The following is a 27,524-nucleotide window of genomic DNA, read 5'->3' on the forward strand; positions in this document are numbered from 1 at the left end:
ATGTATATACACATATAAAACTGAATCACTTTGCTGTATACCTGAAACTAACACCACATTGTAAATCAACTATATTTCAATAAAAAATTTCTAATGTCAAAAAAATTATTGAGGAAAGTTATTTTCATAAACAGGAAGGCTTAGGGCTTCCCTGGTGGCGCAGTGGTTGAGAGTCTGCCTGCCGAGGCAGGGGACACGGGTTCATGCCCCGGCCCGGGAAGATCCCACATGCTGCGGAGTGGCTGGGCCCGTGAGCCATGGCCACTGAGCCTGCGCGTCCGGAGCCTGTGCTCCACAACGGGAGAGGCCACAACAGTGAGAGGCTCGCGTACCGCGCAAAAAAAAAAAAAAAATAGGAAGGTTTAGATGCAACTGTCTTCTGTGAATAGTTAAGTTTATAAGGATTCACAGCATTAAGATTTGCAAATCAGCAACAATTTTGTTACCCCACAATTTTATTTCTAATTCTTTTATTACATTGTTTTCATTGTTCTGAAAGATTCCCATCAGTTACCTTTTTTTGGATCAAAAATAGTATTGTTCTGAGTTCAGCAGACCGTAAGTTTTTAAATCCTGGAACATTTTAATTCAATCATTTAATTTGAGCTTAGAAATGTGATGGAATACCCCCAAAAAACAAGGGCCACTTGAGTTTATCTCTGTGTTTATAATTAAACGAATTTTATGAATCACTTATGAATTTGTAATTATAAGAATTACGTGAATCCTGGACTAAATGAATCAGCCTGATTTGCCCCTCCTAGCCCACCTCCAGATACAGAGGCTGCCTTACCTCTGTGTGGCCCTTTGGGTAGAGAATCTGGCTGAGTGGCATCTATGCTACACATTTCCAAGGAAGCTAAAGCACTGTAGACTTAATCACTTAATTCCTTCAATAATATAACTGCGACAGAAATAGAAACTTGGGCTAGAACACAATTAGGCAGCATCCTCAAAGGTGTCATCTGTTTAGCTGAAAATATTTTACTTAAAAAAGAAAAACTCGGGCTTCCCTGGTGGCGCAGTGGTTGAGAGTCCGCCTGTCGATGCAGGGGACACGGGTTCGTGCCCCAGTCTGGGAAGATCTCACATGCTGCAGAGCGGCTGGGCCCATGAGCCATGGCCGCTGAGCCTGCGCATCCGGAGCCTGTGGCTCCGCAACGGGAGAGGCCATAACAGTGAGAGGCCCGCGTACCACCAAAAAAAAAAAAAAAAGATTTAAAAAAGAAAAACTCAATTAGATAGATGTCCCTCTCATCCAGATGTTTTCTGTCAGGGAAGTACAGCCACTGTTCCACATGAGAAGTCAGTGCTGAAGTCCAAATTCTCTTGAATACAAGAATCTGTAAAAAATTGATTGTGAAAAATCTGAAATATGGGAAAGTCTATAAAGCCAGCCACCTGTTGTTCTGATTAAAGGGGGTCAACTTACAGGGGAAATCAATATGAGCTGCAAACTCAATCTGCAAAGCAGTGAAATTTGTGACACTGGAATTCATTATTGAACCTAAAGTCTAAAACGTATGAAGGAATTTTAAGAATTTACATTCTTATATTTTGACCTTGCCATACCATACACTGAAGAAAACAACGTTTTAAAGTATCTTCCAATTTGAAAACTAAGATGCCATATACAAAGCAGATAAAAGTTTTTAAGATTTACTCATTGTGGGTTTTCTGCTGGAATGATATATTCTAGGAAATTACAAGATTATAGCTCCTCCCTCCCCACAGATCTAACTGTGTTAGTTATGCTCCTTAACTCCAAATACATGAAAATTCCTCATGAAGTTTCAGGGAAATACTCCTTTCCTATGGGAACTCACCATATGATATTGAACTTGGCTATGTGAGCCACCTGCTCCTGGAGGACCATGATTAGAGCATCTTGGCACAGATTAAGCTCCTCCTCCAGCATGCCGCCACAATCCAGCACTATGGTGATGCACTGTTCCAAGATGACACCAAATATCTGCCGGCTGTTGCTGGTGAGCCAGTCCATCCGCTGCTTGTAGCTCTCCACAGCTTGTGTTAAGTGTTCCACATACTGATAGATCAGTTCTGATTTGGCTGTCAACTTAATGAAAATAAAAGTAACAAAATAAAATAAAATTAATAAAAGCACACCAAATCAAGTCATTTGAACCACATTGCAGCCAGGAACAATAGGGCCCACTGAGTCATGGGCTATGCCATCAAGAACTGTACATTAATAACAGTTTCATAGATGATCCTTCAAACTCCACATAATCCAGGAGGAAGTCTTCCAATCTTTCAACTGAAAAACCCTTGGATAATTCCCCATAGAAGGAAACACGGTGATGAAATCTATTCAAAAATATAGCACTCTTTTTAAAAAAACGTGTTTCCAGATTGTGTTTAACCTTTCTAGTTACAGAATTATTTTTATCTGAAAATGCTCAGGGGTACTTTAAGAAATTAGGTAGAAGAAAAGAGAGATTAGCAAAGGCAGAGGGGAAAAAAGTTCCTAAAGGAACTAGAAAAAGATGAACAAACAAAACACGGAGTTAGTAGAAAGAAGGAAATCATAAAGATCAGAGCAGAAATAAATGAAATAGAGACTAAAGAAGCAATAGAAAATAACAACGAAACTAAGAGTTGGTTCTTTGAAAGATAAACAAAACTGATAAACCTTTAGCCAGACTCACAGAGAAAAAAAGAGAGTGCCCAAATCAATAAAACCAGTAATGAAAAAGAAAAACTTACAACCAACATTACAGAAATACAAAGGATCATAAGAGATTGCTATGAACAACTATACACCAACAAAATGAACAACCTAGAAGAAATGCACAAATCTCCCAGATGGAACCAGGAAGACACAGAAAATATGAACAGGTCAATTATCAGTAATGAAATTTAATCAGTAATAAAAAAAAAAACCAACAACTCCCCCAAAACAAAAATGTAGAACCAGATGGCTTCACAGGTGAATTCTACCAAACATTTAGGGAAGAGTTAACACCTATCCTTCTCAAACTATTCCACAAAAATTGCAAAGGAAAGAACACTTCCAAACTCATTCGGCCAGCATCACCGATACCAAAACCAGATTATCACAAAAAGAGAAAATTACAGGCTTATCACTGATTCACATAGATGCAAAACTCTTCAACAAAATATTAGCAAACCAAATCCAAAAATACATTAAAAGGATCATATATCATGATCAAGTGGGATTTATTCCAGAGATGCAAGGATGGTTCAGTACCTGCAAATCAATAAATGCAATACACCACTTTAACAAACTGAAGAATAAAAATCATATGATCATCTCAATGGATGCAGAAAAAGTTTCTGACAAAACTTAATATCCATTTATGATAAAAAAAAAAAAACTCTCGACAAAGTGGATATAGAGGGAACAGACTTCAACAAAATAAAGGCCATATATGATAAACCTATAGCTCACAGCATACTTGATGGTGAAAAGCTGAAAGCATTTCCTCTAAGATCAGGAACAAGACCAGGATGCCTGCTCTTGCCACTTTAATTCAACATAGTATTGTAAGTCTTAGCCAGAGCAATCAGACAAAAAAGAAATAAAAGGAATTCAAATTGGAAAGGAAGAAGTAAAACTGTCACTGTTTGCAAATGACATGATACTATACATAGAAAATCCTAAAGACACCACCAAAAAACTACCAGAGTTCATCAATGAATTCAGGATACAAAATTAGTATACAGAAATTTGTTGTAGTTCTATACACTAACAATGAACTACCAGAAAGAGAAATTAAGAAAACAATCCCGTTTACTATCACATCAAAAAGAATAAAATACCTAGGAATAAATCTAAGGAGGTAAAAGACCTGTACTCAGAAAACTATTAAGACACTAATGAAAGAAATTAAAGATGACACAGATAGAAAGATATACTGTGTTCATGGATTGGAAGAATTAATATTGTTAAAATGACCATACTACCCAAGGCAACCTATATATTTATGCCAGCCTTATCAAAACATCAATGGCGTTTTTCACAGAACTAGCACAAATAATTTTAAAATTTGTATGAAAACACAAAAGACCGCGAATAGCCAAAGCAATCTTTAGAAAGAAGAACAGAGCTGGTGGTATCATGTTCCCTGACTTCAGACTATACTACAAAGCCAGCAATCAAAACAGTATGGTACTGGAACAAAAGCAGACACATAGATCAACGACGCAGAACAGACAGCCCAGAAATAAACCCATGCATTTATGGTCAATTAATTTATGCAAAAGAGACAAGAATATACAATTGGGAAAAGACACTCTCTTCAATAAGTGGTGCTGGGAAAACTAGACAGCTACTTGTAAAAGAATAAAATTAGAATATTTTCTCACACCGCCTACAAAAATAACCTCAAAATGAATTAAAGACCTAAATGTAATACTGGAAACCATAAAACTCCTGGGGGAAAACATAGGAAGAACACTCTTTGACATAAATCGCAGCAATATCTTTTTGAATCTGTCTCCTAAGGCAAAGGAAACAAAAGCAAAAGTGAACAAATGGGACCTAATTAAACTGAAAAGCTTTTGCACAACATATGAAACCACTGGCAAAATGAAAAGACAACCTTCTGAACGGGAGAAAATATTTGCAAATGATATGACTGATAAGGGATTAATATCCAAAATATAGAGTCATACAAATCAATATCAAAAAAAACAAACAACTCACTCTCCGCCCTGGGTCGCCGCAGCCTCCGCCGCTTTCAGGCCTAGCAGCCTGAAGAAAGAAAAAAAAAAAACAGAAAAAGATAAAAAAGAAAAGAAATCCGGAAACGCTTTTAAATCTTTTAAAAAAAGAAAGAAAGAGGGCTTCCCTGGTGGCGCAGTGGTTGAGAGTCCGCCTGCCGATGCAGGGGACACGGGTTCGTGCCCCGGTCCGGGAGGATCCCACATGCCGCGGAGCGGCTGGGCCCGTGAGCCATGGCCGCTGAGCCTGCGCGTCCGGAGCCTGTGCTCCGCAACGGGAGAGGCCACAACAGTGAGAGGCCCGCGTACCGCAAAAAAAAAAAAAAAAAGAAAGAAAAAAAAGAGCGAATCCTCCTCAGAGGACCCGTGGGGAAGTCACTATGGCACGCTTCCTGCCTGCCCCACGCCGCCGCCGCCGCCCCCGGGCGCCCGTCGGTCCCCGCCCGTCAGTCCCCGCCCGCCGGTCCGGTGGTGAGCCGCTCGCGCGCCCGCGTCCACGCACTTCCTTACGCCACCCGGCCGCGCCGCGTGGCAGCCCGAGCCCGCCGCACCCGCCCCCCGCACGCCGGCCTCCGCGCTGCACGTGTCCGCGCTGCCCTTCGCCTGCCTGGCGTGGGTGGCGCCTGCGCGCTCGGGCAGCCCGGGGGCTTGCAGAGTCGGCACCGACAAATATTTGGTTTCCCGTTTTCCCGGGCTGCCGTAATCTTAAACCGCCAGGAGCCCGAGGCCTATTTTTATAGAGAAACGCACGTTCCGGAGGCCGCCGTGGGCACCACGGGGTTGCCTCTGGAAGAATTTTTGTAATTTGGAGGACAGTCCCCGTTTTAATTTTTTTCATTTTTTGAAATTGGGAGCTTCCAGACCAGGACAGCTGAAAATTGCAAACTCCCAGGGAGGGCCATATTGGTTTTGAGAGCCTTTTGTCTGCGGTTTGGCAGTCTCCTCCGAGCCGCCCCCAGACTCCTCTCCGGCCCGCGGAGCCCACTCCAGCTTCTCTGAGCTTCACTGCCACCTGTGAGCCGCGGCACGGGCCACGGCTCCGAGCGGAAACCCCCTTTGTCCTGTGTGGTCCCTCTAAGAAGTCCTCCTGGCGGGGCTCAGGGTGGTGGGGAGATGAACGCTGCAGCCAGCAGCTACCCCATAGCCTCCCTGTACGTGGGTGACCTGCACTCAGACGTCACCGAGGCCGTGCTGAACGAAAAGTTCAGTCCTCCGGGGCCTGTGCTGTCCGTCTGGGTCTGCGCTGTCCGTCTGGGTCTGCGCTGTCCGTCTGGGTCTGCCGCGATATGATCACCCGCCACTCCCTGGGTTATGCGTACGTCAACTTCCGGCAGCCGGCTGACGCTGAGCGGGCTTTGGATACCATGAACTTTGATGTGATTAAGAGAAAGCCAATCGGTAACATGTAGTCTCAGAGGGATCCCTCTTTGAGAAAATCTGGCGTGGGAAGCGTCTTCATCAAAAACCTGGACAAATCTATAGATAACAAGGCACTTTATGATACTTTTTCTGCTTTTGGAAACAGTCTGTCCTGCAAGGTAGTGTGTGATGAGAACGGCTCTAAGGGTTACGTCTTTGTCCACTTCGAGACCCAGGAAGCTGCCGACAGGGCCATCGAGAAGATGAACTGCATGCTCCTCGATGACCACAAAGTGTTTGTGGGCAGGTTCAAGTCTCGAAAAGAGCGAGAAGCTGAGCTTGGAGCCAAAGCCAAGGAATTCACGAAAAACTCTGGGGAAGAGGTGGATGATGAGTCTGAAAGAGCTATTCAGCCAGTTTGGTAAGTGTCAAGGTGACGAGAGATCCCAGTGGGAAATCCAAAGGCTTTGGCTTTGTGAGTTACGTAAAGCACGAGGATTCCAATAAGGCCGTGGAAGAGATGAATGGAAAAGAAATCAGTGGGAAAGTCATTTTCGTCGGCCGTGCGCAGGAGAAAGTGGAACAGCAGGCCGAGTTAAAGCGAAAATTTGAACAGCTGAAACAGGAGAGAATTAGTCACTGTCAGAGGGTGAATCTCTACATTAAGAACTTGGATGAGACCATTGATGATGAGAAGTTAAGGAAAGAGTTTTCTCCTTTGGGATCAATCACCAGTGCTAAGGTGATGCTGGAGGATGGGAGAAGCAAAGAGTTTGGCTTTGTCTGCTTCTCATCCCCTGAAGAGGCAACCAAAGCAGTCACAGAGATGAACGGACGCATCATGGGCTCCAAGCCACTGTATGTCGCCCTGGCCCAGAGAAAGGAAGAGAGAAAGGCTCACCTGACCTACCAGTATATGCATTGGGTGGTTGGGATAAGAGCGCTCCCTGCCAATGCCATCTGAAATCAGTTCCAGCCTGCAGCTGGGGGCTACTTTGTGCCAGCAGTTCCACAGGCTCAGGGAAGACCTCCGTATTACCTAACCAGTTAGCACAGATGAGGCCTAATCCACGCTGGCAGCAAGGTGGGAGACCTCAAGGCTTCCAAGGAATGCCAAGTGCTATACGCCAGTCTGGGCGTCGTCCAGCCCTTCGCCATCTGGCTCCAGCTGGTAATGCTCCAGCCTCTCGCAGCCTCCCTACTACCACTCAGAGTCGGGTCTGAGTGCCCAGACCGCTTGGCTATTGACTTTGGTGGGGCTGGTGCCGCCAGCAAGGGCTGACTGACAGCTGCCAGTCTGGAGGTGTTTCCGCAGCTGGGCAGAACCTAGCGCCTCGTGCTGCTGTTGCTGCCGCTGCTGCTCGGGCTGTTGCACCTTACGAATACGCCTCCAGTGTCCGCAGCCCTCACCCAGCCATCCAGCCCCTGCAGGCACCCCAGCTTGTGGTCCATATGCAAGGGCAGGAGCCACTGACCGTCTCCATGCTGGCCGCAGCACACCCCCAGGAACAGAAGCAGATGCTGGGTGAACGTTTGTTCCTGCTCAACCAGATGATGCACTCAAACCTGGCCGGGAGGATTACGGGGATGCTGCTGGAGATTGACAGCTCGGAGCTGCTGCACGTGCTGGAGTCCCTGAGTCTCTCCGCTCCAAGGTGGATGAAGCTGTGGCGGTCCTACAGGCTCATCATGCCAAGAAAGAAGGTGGCCAGAAGGTGGGCGCTGTTGCTGCTGCTACCTCTTAGACAAGGACAAACCGATTCAAAAGCCAAATAACCCCTCATGGAATTCAGCTCAAGGTTTGAAGATGCCCTAGCTCGTCCTATGGACCTCAACACCAAGACCCACAAATTGCAAATTTAGTAGGTCATTTTGTATCAAAAGGTCAATTCTGAAGCGCCTAGAATTTTTCAATTGAAAGATTATATTCTTTGGGTTCTGATATGGCGCAGACAGTGTTAACTTTTTTTTTCTATTGTGAGTTTTGATTTTTCCCCCCAGAAATTGATTTTATTTGATGTACCCAAGTCTTACCCAAGTTTCTCAATAAAGAAAAAAATCTCCATTAAAAAAAAAATGGAAAAAATGGGCAGAAGATCTAAATAGACATTTTCCCAAAGAAGACATACAGATGGTCAACAGGCACATGAAAAGATGCTCAACGTCACTAATCATCAGAGAAATGCAAATCAAAACCACAATGAGATATCAGCTCACACCTGTCAGAATGGCTATCATCAAAAAGACCACAAATAGGGCTTCCCTGGTGGCGCAGTGGTTGGGAGTCCGCCTGCCAATGCAGGGGACACGGGTTCGAGCCCTAGTCCGGGAGGATCCCACATGCCGCGGAGCAACTAAGCCCATGCGCCACAACTACTGAGCCTGTGCTCTAAAGCTCGAGAGCCACAACTGCTAAGCCCGCGCACCTAGAGCCTGTGCTCCGCAACAAGAGAGGCCACCGCAGTGAGAAGCCCGCGCACCGCGATGAAGAGTAGCCCCCTCTTGCGGCAACTAGAGAAAACCCGTGCATGGCAAGGAAGACCCAATGCAGCTAAAAGTAAAAAATAAAGTAAAAAAAAATTTTTTTTAAAATAGAGATGAAAAGCCTTAAAAATGTTTTAAAAAAAAAGACCACAAATAACAAATGCTCAGGAAATGGAGAAAACGGAACCCTCCTACACTGTTGGTGGAAATGTAATTGGTGCAGCCCCTATGAAAAACAGTATGGAAGTTCTTCAAAAAACTAAAAATAGAACTGGCATATAATCCAGCAATTCTCCTGGGTATATATCCAAATAAAATGAAAATGCTAATTCGTAGGTATACATGCAGCCCAATGTTCATAGCAGCATTATTTACAGTAGCCAGATAATGGAAGCTATGGAAGCAACGTAAGTATTCATCAACATATGAATGGATAAAGGAGATGTGATATATATATATATACATATATCACACAATAGAATAGAATATTACTCAGAATTTTACTCAGCCATAAATAGAATATTACTCAGCCATAAAAAAATAATGAAAGCTTGCCATTTGCAACAACATGGATGGATCTGGAGGATATTATGCTCAGTGAAATAAGTCAGACAGAGAAAGACAAATATTGTGTAATCACATGTGGAATCTGAAAAATAAAACGAATGAATATAACAAAAAATGCATCTGTATCATATTTGCATCTGGCGTTGAATTGTATCGTTTCATAAATGACATCAAATTTGTATTCAACCTAGAGATTATCATACTAAGTGAAGTCAGACAAGAAAGACAAATATCATATGATATCACTTATATGTGGAATTTAAAAAAATGATACAAATGGACTTATTTACAGAACGGAAGCAGACTCAACAGACTTTGAGAAAAAACTTATGGTTACCAAAGGGGGAAGGTGGCGGGGGGAGGATAAATCAGGAGTTTGGGATTAACATATACCCACTACTGTATATAAAATCAACAAGGACCTACTGTATAACACAGGAAACTCTACTCAATCATCTGTAATAACATATGGGAAAAGAATCTGAAAAAGAATGGATATGTGTATATGTATAACTAAATCACTTTGTACACCTGAAACTAACACAACAATGTTAATAAACAATGTACTCTAATAAAAAATTAAATTAAAAAAATTTGTATTCAACAAATCTAGATAAAATTCAGACACTCCAGAGAAAACTGGGTTGGGCTGGGGGAGAAATTAGGTAGAAGAAAAGAGAGATCAGCAAAGGCAGATGAAAAAAAAAAATCTCACTGAAACATCTGCCTAAGCATAATATGCCAAAAATATTTCTGAAAATGCTTCTAAACATGCCAGCACATCTGCCTGGCTTCCTCTAAGGGATGCCACCCCACTACCCATCCTCCCGCTCACAGCCTTTGTCCTATGTCCTCTTGTCTCTCAGGCCAAGCTCCCCTGTACCTGGATCACTTGATCACCCAGGGCTGCCACCAACACTCTAGGGGCTGCCCCTGAAAGGTGACTTACAAATAAAGCATCGTTCACACAGGTCAGGCAAAATCGTGCAAGGCCTTTCAGGGTGTAGGGAGGCAGGAGACAGACAAAAGGAATAAGAAAAAAGTGTACCCTATGCTGTGAAGAATCAGACATTAAAAGATCTGGTACTTTAAAAAAAACAACTTTAACAATCTTCACAACACCCCCAAACACCTAAATGGTTAAGGAAAATGTGTCTTCGGAACACACCATGTAATTCTACGTTTTCACGCTGGCCCCTCTGCCTTCAACTCCTTTCGTTCTCATCCCAGCCCCCTCCCCACGCCCCCGTGTCGGCAGAATTCCTAACTCCCTCGCCAGAGTTCACGGCACTTACTACAAACCTCTACCACAACACAGAAACCAGGGTGGGACCATGTCATAGGGGCCATGTGGGTGGAATTAGATGGCAAAGACAGACGTTTTCAATACTGCCACATTGATTTTAAGGTGGTTCAGATTTAAAAAGCTGCGCAGCGCCACCAAAATAAAAATGAAAATAAAAGTAATGTACATTTTTTAAATGTTAAGAAATAACCATCCAGGTGGTACGTGAATGTAAAGTGACATGAAAAAGTATCCAGGAAGCAACATGATGGGACGTGTGTCTCTGGAGCTCCCTGTGGTGGCCGGGGTGTGCACAGCACCTGACGTGTTAAGGGTGCGCAGGAATCACGTGTTGAATTGCTGGGAATGAAGGACTCCAGTAACAGATGCCACTCAATCTCTGTCCACTACTACCTGCATCAGGGGTCCTCTATTCCTAGAGCATCTACCAGATAACAGCAGCTTGTGCTTGCCTGTCAACTAACTTCTGTCATACTGCTTTGTTTCTTTATTTTCCAGGCAAAACAAAGTGTTGATATGCAAAGGTTTTCACCTCCGGTCAAGACCTTTCTGCTCTCATCTCTAATGGGTCAAGTGCTTCTCTCTCCAGTTCCTGGGCCGTGACATTCACCACTGTCTACACACAGAAGAAATCCTCCAGCCCTGATAAGGCCTTGGCCTGCCTGCCTCTCCATGTAGACCTCAGTAGCATGTCCCAGGACCTGGCCATCCATCGAGGGAACTCTGACTTACATTGTACGCTCTGCCATCTTCCGTTGTATAGATCCGTGGAAACAGGCCGTCTGCATACCGGGAAGCCACAAGTCTCCCCAGAGACGTCACATAATCTGCATGTTTATAAAGAAAAGCAGTCAAAATGGTACATTATCAACACTTATTTTTATTTCAAAATGCTATTCTCTGACATCAGATTATATCCCCAGGGACACCAATAATCCGTGATGCTTAGTATTCTGTTCTAGATAACGAAGTATTTCTAGGTGCTATGATAAATGTGACTGTTTACGACATGTGAAATCCTGTGATGCATGAATGAACGGGGAGGAAGAACAGGGTTTGTTTCTTGGTCTCCTGGTTCTTTTGTCCAGAATGATTAAGGCAGAGGTCAAAAAGATGACATAGAAACTGTGTTTAATTCCGGAGATCTTTTATTCAGGACTTGGGCTTAGTTTTCAGAATTTTAAAAATTAAACTTAGATATTATCTACTGTTCTCTCGAGTGGGGATTCATGAATAAATGAGTGAGATGAAGCAAGTAGGGAATAGAGTCAGAACACTCATACAGGATGTCAAGACCACTTTCTTCTCAGAGCATATGCTCAGCTGTTCAACATCCGTCCCATAAACACTCATTGAGCACCGCTATGCGCTAGACACAGTGCTTACAGAATGGGAGTACAGTGCTTCCTGAAACATATGTTTACTCCTTCGCAGAACTAACAGAAGCTTTCAAGGACTAATTATGACTTGGCAGGACAGAGATGAGGTAAGGCTTCATGGAGCTGTTTTATTGTGATAATTATTTTATTGTTGCCGTTATTGTTAGTATTATTAAGTCTCAAAGGTGGTAGAGAGAGTGGTGGTACTCTTCGATCCAACACTTCCTTTCCTTTGCCTTTCTAGGGAGGCAGGATCACGGCCTACTTGGGAAAGGCAGAAGGGGCAAGGCTGAATTTTAGAGACCAGGTTTGGTCCCAAATCACCAGGAATGATAAAATTCACAAGTCCTGAAGTTCAGTGTCCATAATAGTAAAGAGCAAAGAATGGATACTTGAATCCCATCAGCAATAACCTCACTCAATAAATCTCTCAATCTTTAAAATCTTCATTTCTAAGATTTCAACATCTTTTTTTTTTTTTCTTTGCAGTATGCGAGCCTCTCACCGTTGTGGCCTCTCCCATTGCAGAGCACAGGCTCCGGATGCGCAGGCTCATTGGCCATGGCTCACGGGCCTAGCCGCTCCGCGGCATGTGGGATCCTCCCGGACTGGGGCACGAACCCGTGTCCCCTGCATCGGAAGGCGGACTCTCAACCACTGCGCCACCAGGGAAGCCCCTGATTTCAACATTTTTTTTTTTTGCGGTACACAGGCCTCTCACCGTTGCGGCCTCTCCCGTTGCGGAGCACAGGCTCCGGACGCGCAGGCTCAGCGGCCATGGCTCACTGGCCCAGCCGCTCCGCGGCATGTGGGATCTTCCCGGACCGGGGCACGAACCCGTGTCCCCTGCATCGGCAGGCGGACTCTCAACCACTGCGCCACCAGGGAAGCCCCTGATTTCAACATCTTGACTGACATCTACAGAGCAGCGTCAAATCACCAGCAGCATTCTCTCTTTACCTAAGACATTTATCTGGAGTCAGGAGGGAGGGCTATTTTCTGAGAATTGAAGAAGGTGAATCTATATAAGGCTCCATAGCTGTATTAAAATTAAATTAAAAGCCAATTAAAATTAAGGCATTATGAATTCCGCATCCAATAATGGTGAAGTAGATTTTATTGGCTAACTCTCACACAGAAAAAAATTATAAGCCCTGGACAAAATATTAAAATAGCTACTTGAAGGCACTAGAGAGCAATCAAGAACAGGCAGAAACTGGAGTAGCATTAATCCTTGAAAAAAGGAAATTGGTGAGATTTGCATTCATTTAATAAGGGAGGCAGAGTTTGGAGTTTGAGTCCAACCAAGTTAACTGCTTGCTAGAATAAGAATCAGCTCTCCACCCATCAACTGGTAAGTGGATAAACAAACTGTGGAATATCCATACAATTCATCTCCTGATTTTATTTGGCCATAAAATGAATAAAGTTCTGGCACATGCTACAACATGGATGAATCTTAAAAACATCACATTAAGTGAAAGGTGTCAGGGACTTCCCTGGTGGCGCAGTGGTTAAGAATCCGCCTGCCAATGCAGGGGACACGGGTTCGAGCCCTGGTCCGGGAAGATCCCCCATGCAACTAAGCCCGTGCACCACAGCTACTAAGCCTGCACTCTAGAGCCCGTGAGCTCCAACTACTGAGCCCACGTGCCACAACTACTGAAGCCCGCCTGCCTAGAGCCCGTGCTCCACAACGAGAAGCCACAGCAATGAGAAACCCATGCACCACAACGAAGAGTAGCCCCTGCTCGCCACAACTAGAGAAAGCCCACGCGCAGCAACGAAGACCCAACTCAGCCAAAAATTAATTAATTAATTTTTTTAAAAGTAAAAGATGTCAGTCACAAAACACCACATATTATATGACTCCATTTATATAAAATGTCCAGAACAAGAAAATCTATAGAGACAGAAAGTAGACTGCTTTGGGCTGGGGCCTGATGGGCAGGGTGCATAGCTAAGAAGTACACAGTTTCTTTCTGCAGTGATGAAAATGTTCTAAAGTTGACTGTGATGATGGTTGCACATATCTGTAAATATTGAATTGCACACTTTAAATGGGTGAATCGTATAGTATGTGAATTACATCTCAATAAAGCTGTTATTTTTTAAAAAGCAGATATGAGAATCTAGCTGTTTTCTTTTGGGACAAATATTAAAGGGATTTGCAAAAATGTAAAACAGTGCCACTCTTCTCACTACCATTTTTATTTTAAAAAATATTTTTTTCTTAAAAATGTTATGTTAACATATAATGGGTTTGTTACTTTTAAATGAATTAATAAATATTTTTAAGGGTTTTAGTTTTAACTTCCAATATGATAAATATCAACAGATGTAAAATGCATAAATTCTTGTAAGAGATTAAAAATGAGGACATGATATGAAAGTGTATACAGGAGATGTAATGAACTGAATAAAGAAACATTAGGGTAAAAACATTTACATACTAATATAGGTAATCAATTCTAATGACAGTGGATTTCTCATCAGAAATCACAGAGGCCAGAAGGAAGTGGCACAATGTCTTTTAAGTGCTGAAAGAAAAGAACTGTCAACCCCAAATCTTATATCTGGTGAAATTATTCTTCAGGAATGAAGGAGAAATAAAGATATTGTCAGACAAAGAAAAAAAAATGTTGCCAGCAGAGCTATTCTTACAGAATAAATAAAGGAAGTTCTATAAACAGGAAGGAGATGATAAAAGAAAGAACCTTGAAACATCAGGAAGGAAGAACACAGTAAGCATAAATATGTGTAAATAAAACAGATTTCTCTTCTTGAATTTTCTAAATTGCTTGATGGTTGAATTAAAAAGTATAGTACAGCCTAATGTGATTCTCAATGTATGAAGATAAACAATAAAGCATATTATAAATGAGATTAAAGGGACATAAAGGGAAATAGTTACCATTCTTCATTCAAACTGATAAAATGCTGACACCAGTAGACTTTGATAAGTTACATATTTATAATGTAATACCTAGCACAACCACTAAAAGAGCTGTGTGAAGAGATACTCAAAAAATACTATAATTTTTTTAAATTTTTTTAAATTCTGAAAAATGTTTAAGTAACCCAAAGATAGGCAAGAAAAAGAAATAAATGGAAAACAGAGGAAAACAACAGAAAACAAAAAATAAAATGTCAAACAAACTCTAACATATAAATAATTACATTTAATATAATTGGTCTAGATACAACAATTAAAAGAGATTGGCAAAGAGGATTTAAAAACTTACCCAATAATAAGGTGTCTATAAAAACCTGCTTCAAATATAATGATGTATAAGTTAAAAGTAAAAGGACAAAAAAGATAAGTCATGTAAATATTAAAAAAAAAAAGAAAGCAGGATTGGCCATATAATGTAAAAAAAGTAAACTACAGAGGAAAGAATATTACTAAGGATAGAGGAGAACATAATATAATTATAAAAGTGTCAATCCACCAGGAAGACTTTGCAATTCTAAACGTACATGCACCAAACAATAGAGCAGCAAATATGTAAAGTAAAAACTGATAGAACTGAAAGTAGAAACAGACAAATGCACAATTATAGTTGGAGATTTCAATATCACTCCTGTCAACAATTGATAGAATAACTAAACAGAAAATCAGCAAGAATAAACAGGATCTAATTGGCATTTATTTTAAAAAATACTCCATACAACAACAGAAGAATACACATTCAAGTACCACAGAATATATACCAAGGTAAACCATATCCAGGGCTAGAAAACAAACCTCGAAAAATTTAAAAGAATTGAAACTGAGTATGTTCTCTGTCCACAGTGGAAACAAACTAGAAATCAATAACAAAAAGGTAAGAGATTCTGGGTCGGGGTTTCGTATGTAGCAGAGCAGCTCCCTCGCTGCGATCTATTGAAAGTCAGCCCTCGACACAAGGGTTTGAAAAAAAAAAAAAGTTAAAATAGAAATTAAAAAGAGAAAAAAAATTTTAAAAAGATGAGAGAAATCTCCAAACTCTTGGAAACTAAATAACATGCTTCTAAAAAAAAAAAAAAAGTCCTTGAATCAAAGAAGTCTCAACAGAAATAAAAAATACTTTCTTAACTGAAATGATATACAATAAAATGAATTGATAATGAAATGAAATGATAATACAACATACGAAAATTTGAAGGACACAGCTCAAGCAGTCTCAAGAGAGAAATTTATAGCACTAAATCCTGACACAAGAAGAGCTGAAAAGTCCCAGAACAATAATCTAAAGGTCCCACCTGAAGAAACTAGAAAAAGAAGAGCAAAATAAAATCCAAAGCATGCAGAAGTAAATAATAAAGATCAAGGCAGAAATCAATGAAATTAAACAAAGAAAAATAGAGAAAATCAATTAAATTAAAAACTGGTATTTTAATAAGATCAATAAAATTGACAAACCCCTAGCAAGACTGACGAAGATGAAAATAGAGAAGACATAGGGCTTCCCTGGTGGCACAGTGGTTGAGAATCTGCTTGCTAATGCAGGGGACACGGGTTCGAGCCCTGGTCTGGGAGGATCCCACATGCCGCAGAGCAACCAGGCCCATGAGCCACAACTGCTGAGCCTGCGCTTCTGGAGCCTGTGATCCGCAAAAAGAGAGGCCCGCGCACCGCGATGAAGAGTGGCCCCCGCTTGCCGCAACTGGAGAAAGCCCTCGCACAGAAACGAAGACCCAACACAGCAAAAATAAATAAAATAAATTAATTTAAAAAAAAAAAGAGAGAAGACATGAATTATTGATACCAGGAATGAAACAGGGACTATCACTTAAAACCCTACAGAATCAAAAGAATAATGGAATACTACAAACAACTCTGCACACATAAATTAAACAACTTAGATGAAATGAATCAATTCCTCAAAAAACGCAAACTACCACGACTCACTCAATACAAAATAGATCATTTGAATAGTCCTATACCTTATTAAGGAAAGAAATTTGTAATTTAAAAACTTCTAGAAAAAGAAATCCCCAGGCTTGGATAGGTTCCCTGGATAATTCTACTGAACACAGAAAGAATTAAATTCTATACAATATTTTCCAGAATATAGAAGATAAGGGAACATTTCCCAACTCATTTTATGAAGCCAGCATTACCCTGATACCAAAATCTGACAAAGGCAGTATAAAAAAAGAGAAACTACAGACAAATATCCTTCATGAATATAGATGCAAAACTCCTTAACACAAAATTAGCAAGTAGAATTCAGCAATATATAGTATAAAAAAATTATACAACATGATGGAGTCATGTTTATTCCAGGATACAAGGCTGGTTCAATATTCAAAAATCAATATAATCAAGCAAATTAACAGGCTAGGGAAGAAAAATCACATGAACCTTTCAACTGACACAGAAAAAGCATTTGACAAAATCTAACACCCATTCATGATAAAAACTCTCAGAAAACTAGAAATATAAGGGACCTTCCTTAACTTGATTTTTTTTTTTAATCTACCAAAAAACCTAACATCATACTTAATGGTTAAAGACTGAAAGCTTTCTCCTAAGATCTGAAATGAGGTAAGGATGTCTACTCTTACCACTTCTATTCAAACTAATACTGCAAGTTCTAGCCATCACGACAAGTCAAGGAAATAAAAGGCATATAGATCAGAAAGGAAGAATAAAAACCTTCCCTATTGGGCTTCCCTGGTGGCGCAGTGGTTGGGAGTCCGCCTGCCGATGCAGGGGACACGGGTTCGTGCCCTGGTCCGGGAAGATCCCACATGCTGCGGAGCGGCTGGGCCCGTGAGCCATGGTCGCTGAGCCTGCGCATCTGGAGCCTGTGCTCCGCAACGGGAGAGGCCACGACAGTGAGAGGCCCGTGTACCGAAAAAAAGAAAAAACCTTCCCTATTTGGAGGTGACATGATGGTCTACCTAGAAATCCCAAGGAATCAACAACAACCAAAGAAAACCTCGTAGAATTAATATGTGAGTTCAATAAGGTCACTGGATAAAAGATCAACATTAAAAAACCAACCATATTCCTACATACTAGCAATGAACATGTGGAAACCAAAATCAAAAATACAGTTTCATTTATAATTGCTCAGAAAAATGAAATACGCACTAAATCTAACAAAACATGTCCAATACTTGTACACTGAAAATTACAAGACAGGTGTTGAAGGAAATCAAAGATGTAAATAAATGAAGAGATACTCCATATTCATGGACTGAAAGACTCAACATAGTAAAGATGCCAATTCTCCTTAAATTGATATACTGGTTTAATGCAATTCCTATCAAAATCCCAGCAATATTTTTGTAGACAGACATGGTTATTCTAAAATTTATATGGAAAGGCAAAGAAAATAGAGTAGTAGTTAAGACAATTGTGAAAAAAGAATAAAGAGGGAGGAATCAGTCTACCCAATGTCAAGACATTATATAATTATAGTAATCAAGAGTATGGGGTTTGGTGGAGAGACAGACATACAGATAAATAGAACAAAACAGAGGACCCAGAAGTAGCCCCATATAAGTACAACCAGCTAATTTTTAACAAAGATAGAAAAGCAATTCAAAAGAGAAAGGATAGTCTTTTCAATAAAAGTTGCTGGAGAAATTGGATATCCATAGTCCCAAAAAATCAACCTTATACAAAAAATAAATTAATCACAGGCTAAATGTAGGGTGTAAAATCATAAAAGTTTCAGGAAGAGAAGGGGGGACAAAAACTCTGAGACTTAGCAAGATCTATACAAGAAAAAAAATAAATTGGATCCCATCACCTGTGCACTGAGAAACTCTGTTAAAAGGATGAAAAAAGAAGTTACAGACTAGGAGAATATATCTGTGAAACACGTATGTGACAAAGGACTTCTGTCTAGAATACATAATGAACATTTAAGACACCAATCTAATTAGAAAACAATCAAAAGACATGAAGAAACATTTATATTGCCAAAGATGATATATAGCAAATAAGCACATGAAAAGGTATTCAACAAAACTAGACATTAGGGAAATACAGATTGAAACCACGGTGAAATATCACTACACAACTGTTAAAACAGCTAAAATTTTTAAATGGTGACAATACCAAATGCTGATATGATGTGGAAAAACTGGATCCCTCATATATTACTGATGTGAATAGCACAACAACTCTGGAAAACAGTTTGGCAAGTTTCTTAACAAAACAAAATAAAAACAAAACATATACTTAACATACCACCTAGCAATTGCATTCCTGGGCATTTATCCCAGAGAAGTGAAAATTTACGTCCACATAAAAACCTGTAAACAATTATTCATAGCAGCTTTACTTGTAATATCCCCAAACTGGAAACAACCTAGACGTCTTTTAATGGGTGACTGGATAAACAAACAGTGGTACATCCATACCATGGAATACTACTCTGTAATAAAAAGAAACAAACTATTGATACATGCAACAACTTGCACGAACCTCAAAGAAATAATACCAAGTGAAAAAACTGCCAATCCCAAAAGGTCATGTACTATATGATTCCATATATATAAACAGTCTCTAAATGAGACAACTATAGATGTGAAAAACAGACTGGTGGTTGCCAGGAGTTAAGGATTTTGGGAGATAGAGTATCTGTATGCCTATAAAGGGGTACCACAAGGGAGATATTTGTGGTGATAAACAGTTCTGTATCTTGATTGTGGTGGTGGTTACACAAATCTAAACAGGAAATAAAATTACGTAGAATTAGTCACAGACAGTGTATCAATGTCAAATTCCTGGATTTGGTATTATACTATGATTTTATAAGATGTAACCAGTGGGAGAATTGGATGAAGGGTATGTGGGATCTGTTTATATTATCTTTGCAACTTCCTGTGAATATATCATTTCAGAATTTTAAAAATGTCAATCAATCAATCATCCAAAAAAAGAGAAAAAAAATAAAGACAATACCAGATGAACAAAAACTGAGAAAACTCTGTCACCAGCAGACCAGCACTACAAGAAATGCTTAAAAGAAATTCTTTAGGAAAAAACACCAGATGGAATTTCAAATCTTAACAGGAAGGATGAATATTATAAACAGTAAATATATGGATTTTAAGATGCTATTTTTTCCCACTCAATTTCTTTAAAACACAAATGACTCTTTAAACCAATAATTATAACACTGGATTGTGAGGTTTATGATATATGTAAAAATAAAATATACTAAAACAATAACACCAAGGACAGGTGTGGGGGATAAGTGGAGCTACACTGTTATAAGAGTCTTACATTTTACATGAAGTAGTGCAAAGCTAACTTTTACCAGACCGTGACAAGTTATGGATATAATCACTAGAGCAACCACTGAAAATGCAATGCAAAAAGGTATACCTTGGGCTTCCCTGGTGGCGCAGTGGTTAAGAATCTGCCTGCCAATGCAGGGGACACAGGTTTGAGCCCTTGTCTGGGAGGATCCCACATGCCGCAGAGCAACTAAGCCCGTGCACCACAACTACTGAGGCTGTGTGCCACAACTACTGAAGCCTGCGTGCCTAGAGCCAATGCTCCACAACAAGAGAAGCCACCGCAATGAGAAGCCCGCGCACCACAATGAAGACCCAACACAGCCAAAAATAAAATAAATAAAAATTTTAAAAAAAACTTTATTTTTTAAAAAACGGTATACCTTAAAATCCTATTGCAATTCAAATGGAAAATAAAAATGGAATTAAATGAAATACAAAAATATTCAATGTACCCAAAAGAGGTCAGGAAAGGAGAAACAGAGGGGAAAGAAAGTGATGGGACAAATGGAAAACAAACAGTGAAATGGTAAACCTAAATCTAACTAAGTCAATTACTACATTAAATGTAGAGACCCGAACTACAATTAAAAGACAGATTATGAGACTGGGTTAAAGGGGCACTCTTTAAAGACAGAGAGTACAGATAATTTGTAAGTGAAGAGTCTAAACATATATGCCATGTAAAAATGAAGCACGAGGAAGCTGTAGTGGTTATATTAATATTAGACAAAGTAAATGTCAAAACAAGGACTACCATGTGATATAAAGATGGACATTTCAAAATTATTAAAATTTGCCAATTCATCAGACAGATATGAAAATCTTAAATGTGTATGCATTTAGAGTTTCAAACTACACGAACAAAACTGACAGAACTAAAGGGAGAAATGGACAAATCCACTAGAAAAAAAAAAAAACACTGAAGACATAGAACATCTCTACAATACTATCAAGCATCTTGACCTAATTAACCTTTATAGATACCACCTAACAACTGCAGAATACACATTGTTTTCAAGCATGTATGAAATGTGCAGCAAGATACACGTTGGGCCATAAGTTAAATGTCAGTCAATTTCAAAGACTAAGAGATGCTCTCTGACCTCAATAGAAGTGAATTAGAAATCCAACTACAAAAAAGATATCTTTAAAAGTCCTAAGATATTTGGAAATTAAACGCATTTCTTAAAAAACATGAATCTAAGAAAAAAGATTATGAATCTAAGAAATCTAAGAATATGAATCTAAGAAAAAGAGGAAATAAATACTTTAAACTCAATAATAATGAAAACACCACCTATCAAGATGTCTGCGATTCAGCCTAAGCAATGCTTAGAGGAATACTTATAACTTTAAATACCTATATGGGAAGAGAAGAAAGATTTAAAATCAATTATCTACGTTTCCACCTTAAAATAGAAAAAGAAATGCAAGTTAAACTCAAAGTAAGTAGAAGGAAATAAATAATAAATATCAAAGCAGATATCAATGAAATAGAAAACAAGGGACAGAAAAAAAAAAATCAACAAACCCCAAATTTGATTCTTTGAAAAGAGGCATGATATACCCCTAACAAGACTTATCAAGAAAAGTGAGAGAAAACACAAATTATCAATATCAAGAGGGAACATCACTACTGATTCTACAGGTATTTAAAAAATGTTAAGGGAATATTTTGAACAATGTTTTGCCAATATATTAGAAAACATTCATGAAAGGGACAAATTTCTTGAAAAACACAACTTTCCAAAACTGACATGATGAAACAGAAAACCTGAATAGTTCTACGTCAATTACAGAAACTGAATTTCTTATGAAACTTTTCCTATAAACTCCAGGTTCAGATAAGTTTCACTGGTGAGTTCTATCAAACATTTAAAGTTGAAATAGTACTAATCATATACAAACACCACCAGAACATAGAGGAGAAAGGAATACTTCCAAATCATTTTATGAGGCCAGCATAACCCTGATGCCAAAACCTAACAAGGACATGAAACGAAAATTACGGAGCAATATCCTTCATGATCTTAAATGGAAAACTCCTTGACAAAATATAAAGAATTGCTATTTTGCTAATATTAATGACTGAATTATAATTATTTGAAACATGAGATAAAACTGCTTTCAGTTTGTTTCTTTATAAAGGAATCCCACAGACCCTGACTCTCGCAGACTCCCCCACATCTAAAAGGTATTTAGATGGTACAGGGTCGGCTGTACTAGCCTTTGTGGAAGGATAAATAAGAAGGCACAGCTTGAGCCCTGAAGAGCAAGGCCTTGCCCTTAGGATGGGCCCCCAGATCAGTCTGTAACGCCCACATCCCCTAGATCTTCCTTATTACCAGCATGGAACAAAGCTGTCAAGGGAACTGGTGAAAAATGTGAAAAACACAGTATTAACGGCTGCTCAAAAAATACGTTTAATTGATTAATTAATTGACAAATTCAGAATAAAATCCTAGTAATGAAAATTGCCCTGACTGAAGGACTGTTTCCCTCAGGTGGGGTGTTGCTGAAATGTGGGCCAGCACAGTCCCAATGGGTGGGCAATCACACAATGTAAGACACTCAGTATCTCTGGTCCCCAGGCCCTACGTTTCAGTAGCGACTCAAGTCAACATGTCCTTTAAAAAAAAAAAACCCTCACGTTTCCATACTCCCTGTTGGAGGGCGGTACTCCTGGGAGTTGAAAACTAACATTCTAACTAAGACATTTAAGAAAATACTGGACCTTTAACAGGCAGGTCTCAACAGGAAAATAGCACGTTCTCCCTGAAACCACACACAGCTATTGTTCTCATCCATAGCCTCCAGAAGGGTTTGCATAGGCCAGGGGGTGAGCAAGACATCTGCGGGGACAAGGGGTAGAACTCCTATTTATTTCTTATTTCATCTTTAGAAGAAGAAAGAATGAAATTAAGCATTATTAATATTTAATATGTGGGTTGATGATTGTACATCTAAATAATATATTGATACATATATTGGGGGTCTGTGCGCAAACCTTTTTTACCCATAAGGATGTGAGATCAAAATAAACTCAGAGACCTGTGCTTTTGAGGGACCTTCAGAACTGATGCGACCTCGTCAAAGGCTAAAGGGCAGCATGCTGGTTGGGTTTTCCAGCCAGTGTTGCTTTGTGAGTATTATACCTTCACAACGTGGAAATCCAATCTGTGACAAAATCTGTTTCAAGGTCAATTTGTTGCTCTTAAGCCCGTGCAGTTGAAGCCATTCCTCAGAAGAGATGAGACTCTGCTTGGCCGAGTCTGTTCTGGCGTGGCTCAGTCCCTCTTGCCACCGCAGCTGCTGCTCAGAGATGGTGGAAGATGAGCCTGGTACCTCCATCTCTGAGCTAGGATCTAAGTCATAGGGACCTCCTGTAAGGGCAATTGTCAACATCAGACTTCCCGAAAACTTGGAAACAATCTAACATCAACCAAGGATTGGTTTAATATAAATTACAGTGCAACCATTCACTGGAATTCTATCAGGTAAAAATTATAATACAAACTGTATATTTGTTGGCAAAGAAAGTGTCTACATGTATGGCTAAAAGGTATCCATAAAACTCAATGTCTACATGTGTATACCCACAGACACTCAGAAAAACATCTAGAAAGATATGTGCCAATTTTTACAGTAGTTTTCTCTGTGTGGTGGAAGCACGTGTAGTCCTTGCCTTTTCTATATTGTTTAAACTTTTACACTACTTAAACATTTCTAAGACAAGATTTACTTTTATAATCAGAAAAATACAAAACTCTTCCATTTTGGAAAATAAACATTCGCTCCTGAACCTTCATGACACATCAGTATTCCAGTTATAATCACACCTGACCTTTCTCTTCCAAGAGGATAAAGAGGATAAAACGCTGAAAGGAAACAAACCTTTTCTCAGGTGGAGTGGCTAACTGGGAGCTAGGGACGTGGGGGCAACCAGACAGAGGCTCAGCCCTGATAGAATACAGGGACTCACCTTCCCACGTTTCATTCTCTGGGACTTCACTCGAAAGCTGTACTTAAACGTTCTGGCTCATGTAGCCAAGCTGTTCTGAGAAAAACCAGACTCCATGCAATATACAACACACTGAACTGATCCAGACCTGCCTAAACATAGCTGGTGCACACACAGGGAAGGAGGAGCCTGACTGTAATGTAATCTTAACCCACTCATTGCAACTTCAGGCAGGGCCTGATGACTTGGAGAAAGAGTAGAAACCTCTGCTTCCCTCTGTATCTAGAATGTGCAATGCATATAAATGTGTTTCCCTGGAATGTAACATTTTTCAACAATGGAAAAACTCGCTTTTCCCATTTCTAAAACTCTAACCCTATTTTCTGAAAGTATCAGTGTTACGACATGCAAATTCAGTCAAACAGAAATCAATCCGACCCACGCTGGGGAGGTTTTGTGAAAAGAAGTTAGAAGTATTATTATTAGCAAACTTTTATTTAACTTTATATATGTTCTGTGTAGTATATACTTTTCCTTACAATAACCTTATGAGGTAGGTAGTACTATTATTCCCATCATACAGATGAGGAAACCAAGACAGAGTGCTTAACTAACTTGCCCAGTTCTCACAGCTGGTGGGGGATGTAGCTGAGATTCTCACCCACTCCAGAGTCTATGTTCTGTGAACTTTACAGTAATGAAACCAACCGCAGCAACTTCCATTTGTTGGCCAGGAACTGAGCTTTTTAAAGACACTACCCACAAATTCTTCATCATGGTATCCGTTACCCACTGCTATCACCCCACTTACCTTTGAGGAATTGGAAGCTTCAAGAATTTAAAGAACTTGTTCAGGACCCATAGCCAGTAAAGCAGAGGCAGAAGTCAAAGCCGTTTCTTAACCTCTCTGCCATGGCGATAAGTGACCTCCAGCCTGGTCCTACGGTACAAGCTTACTGATTCCTTCCAGTAAGACTGCTGTCCATCAGGGCTCCTGGGTCCTCACTGAAGACAGAGCACTAACCTTTATTACCAGAGCTCAGGCTCAATAAACTTCCTGGCTTATCATTTTCAAGTTTTTAAAGATAATGATTTCTATTTTAAGGTTTATGTGAATTTGTATTGTCCATATATGTTGAATTCCTAAGGTACACAAACCCATGCTATTGGTGAAGATCTTTCTACAAGGGCTCAATTTGATGAGAATGTTACAAGAGTATCTTGGAGAGCATCGTGTACGACTGGGAAGATTTAGAATGACAACTCTGTGTAGGTCCATTCTGCCATTTCAGGCAAGCGATTCCTCCTCTCTACATTGGTAATACATCCTAACTCCCAGGTCCACTGCAAGGAACAAGTGTGGCAATACATGAGTTATGTGTGGGTGAGCACTTGATGTATTGGTAAGAACTATGTACAAATAAATTCCTTAAAAGTCATTACCCTTTATATTACTGCATGTTTGTGAGCTAATACATGGATGTTTTTAAGCTAAAAAAAAAACAGTAATTACCCTTTAGTACTTTGTTTCATATACCCACTTTTTCTCCAAGCCTCTTTTTTTTTTTTTTTTTTCTTTGGTACGCGGACCTCTCACTGTTGTGGCTTCTCCCGTTGTGGGGCACAGGCTCCGGACGCGCAGGCTCAGCGGCCATGGCTCATGGGCCCAGCTGCTCCACGGCATGTGGGATCTTCCCGGACCGGGGCACGAACCCGCGTCCCCTGCATCGGCAGGCGGACTCTCAACCACTGCGCCACCAGGGAAGCCCTCTTGAAGCCTCTTTTTACCCACCATGTCCCCAGAGCTATGAAGTTTGGGCTCCTCCTCCTTTAGAATCACAGAACATGAAAAGAGCAAGGAAGGCAGACTAATAATACGCTTCTACTCTCTTTTTGAGATCTGTCCAACAGAGACTGCCAGCTGAAGAACTTTTAAATTTGGCCAGTGGTTCCTACAGAAACAAGAAAAAGGAAGTCCCAGAATATTTTTCACTATTTCACCATTTCCAGTTAATCTTTCTCCTTCTCAAACACATTCATCCACCTCCTGTAGTCTTCTTACTAGAGGAAGCTACAGGCCCTAGGTTAAAAAGGGAGCACAGCTACATAAACTGTCAAGACTACTAAACTGGATTTAGAACCTTAAAGAAGATCTCAGAAGAGTCATAGCTTTTGTTTTTAAGCCAAAGGGACGTGTTCTCAATTCCAAACAAAAGACAACTGAATCCTCCAGCTAAGGTGTATGCCCCAGTCTCCTTTGCATTCGAATGATTTTTTTTTAAATAAAAGTTGTTTTTTATGTCTGGTTGGCTCTACTGGATCAGAGAACCCACATGAGTCATTCTAATTCAGATCTTGATCCTTCAGGCTTTTTAGCTTGAGAATACCCATTTTGTTGGAAGTGAAAGCTTGGAAAGTTGAACTTATCCAGAGAAAACAAAGAAGGAAGGAGAGAAAGGGCACCTCCGACAGAAGGGATCATTTACACAGATGCGATAAGAGCTACTCTGTCAGAGCAAGGAAGCCTTCGAGAGCAAAGTTGTCAAGTAAACTGACAAAGCAACCCTTCCACACAGCCTTCCTGCTTTCCTACATCTAGCTGCTCTCAGGTCGTTCTCCTGCATGGAATCTTAGCCTTGAAGGCCCATTTCCAACCCTGCTCCTTCGTTAAGACTCTCCAGATCCTCTCACCAACCTTCTGCAGCCTCCCCCTGGGAAAGCCCTAGTTTTTGCTTTGATACTTCACCCATATGGCCTTGGCCACTTCAGGTTTGTCCTCCCTAGATTGAAAGAAGGTTCAATGACTACAGGGACAAACTACATGAATGTCCTCAGCAAAGTGCCTGATATACAGCAGGTACTTTGTACAGGTGTTGAGTTGAATTAAATTGATTGCTCAGAATTACTGAGAATCCTGATCTTCAAACAAGGCAAAGACTCTCAGGGCAGGAAACAGCTGTCTCTTTAAACAGACATTTCCCGGATATTACTATGCTATTATTATTCCTATTATAATTCAGTTTCTTCTTCTGAGGTTATTACAATATAGAGGAACCCAGAAGTTAGAAACAACAAATCCCAGTTGAGCACTTCCCTAAGTTTTAAAAGCTATCCCAAGAGCCAAAGTTTGGGGAAATAGAAAGGGGTTTCCTAAATAGAAAAAGTATAAATGGAAAAAAGAAAAAAATAAATAAAGAAGTGAAAGTCTGAGCTGAAGGCAGGGTCGGGCAGGCAGAATTTGGGGAAAAAATATAAAGTTGATTAAGCTGGCACAGTCCAAAAGGTCCCAGCCAAGGTAACTAGGGGCTCCGTGTACAGCCAGCCTGGGGCTGCTAGGGCGTGCGGTTCTAGGCGGCCAAGAGCTGCCCCAGGGCTGTCCTGGGGTGAGCCCCTGTGGAAGTCCTGACGCCTTAAGAGAGCAGGTCCTATATGGTCAGAGGTTGAGGGACCGTGCATGACTTAATTATGCATTAATTCAGCTTAAATATTTGGAAAACTCTACCTGCTTCAC

The 27,524-nt window shown here is 40.4% G+C and overlaps 1 protein-coding gene and 1 pseudogene across 1 annotated transcript in view; one reads left to right on the top strand and one right to left on the bottom strand.

Moving 5' to 3' along the window:
- Positions 1-23,403, bottom strand: part of VWA3B (von Willebrand factor A domain containing 3B) — a 205,646-nt gene extending 182,243 nt beyond the window's left edge. Inside the window, exons 1-3 of the mRNA XM_060027679.1 lie at positions 23,208-23,403; positions 11,156-11,250; positions 1,827-2,077 (exon numbers count right to left, since the gene is read on the bottom strand). Coding sequence (XP_059883662.1) covers positions 1,827-2,077; positions 11,156-11,250; positions 23,208-23,403 — 542 coding nt within the window. The remainder of the gene's footprint in view (positions 1-1,826; positions 2,078-11,155; positions 11,251-23,207) is intronic.
- Positions 5,821-7,838, top strand: LOC132435571 (polyadenylate-binding protein 4-like; annotated as a pseudogene).
- Positions 23,404-27,524: the final 4,121 nt, after the last annotated feature.

This window comes from Delphinus delphis, chromosome 12, assembly GCF_949987515.2.
Source record: "Delphinus delphis chromosome 12, mDelDel1.2, whole genome shotgun sequence".
In the NCBI taxonomy this organism is placed as follows: domain Eukaryota; kingdom Metazoa; phylum Chordata; class Mammalia; order Artiodactyla; family Delphinidae; genus Delphinus; species Delphinus delphis.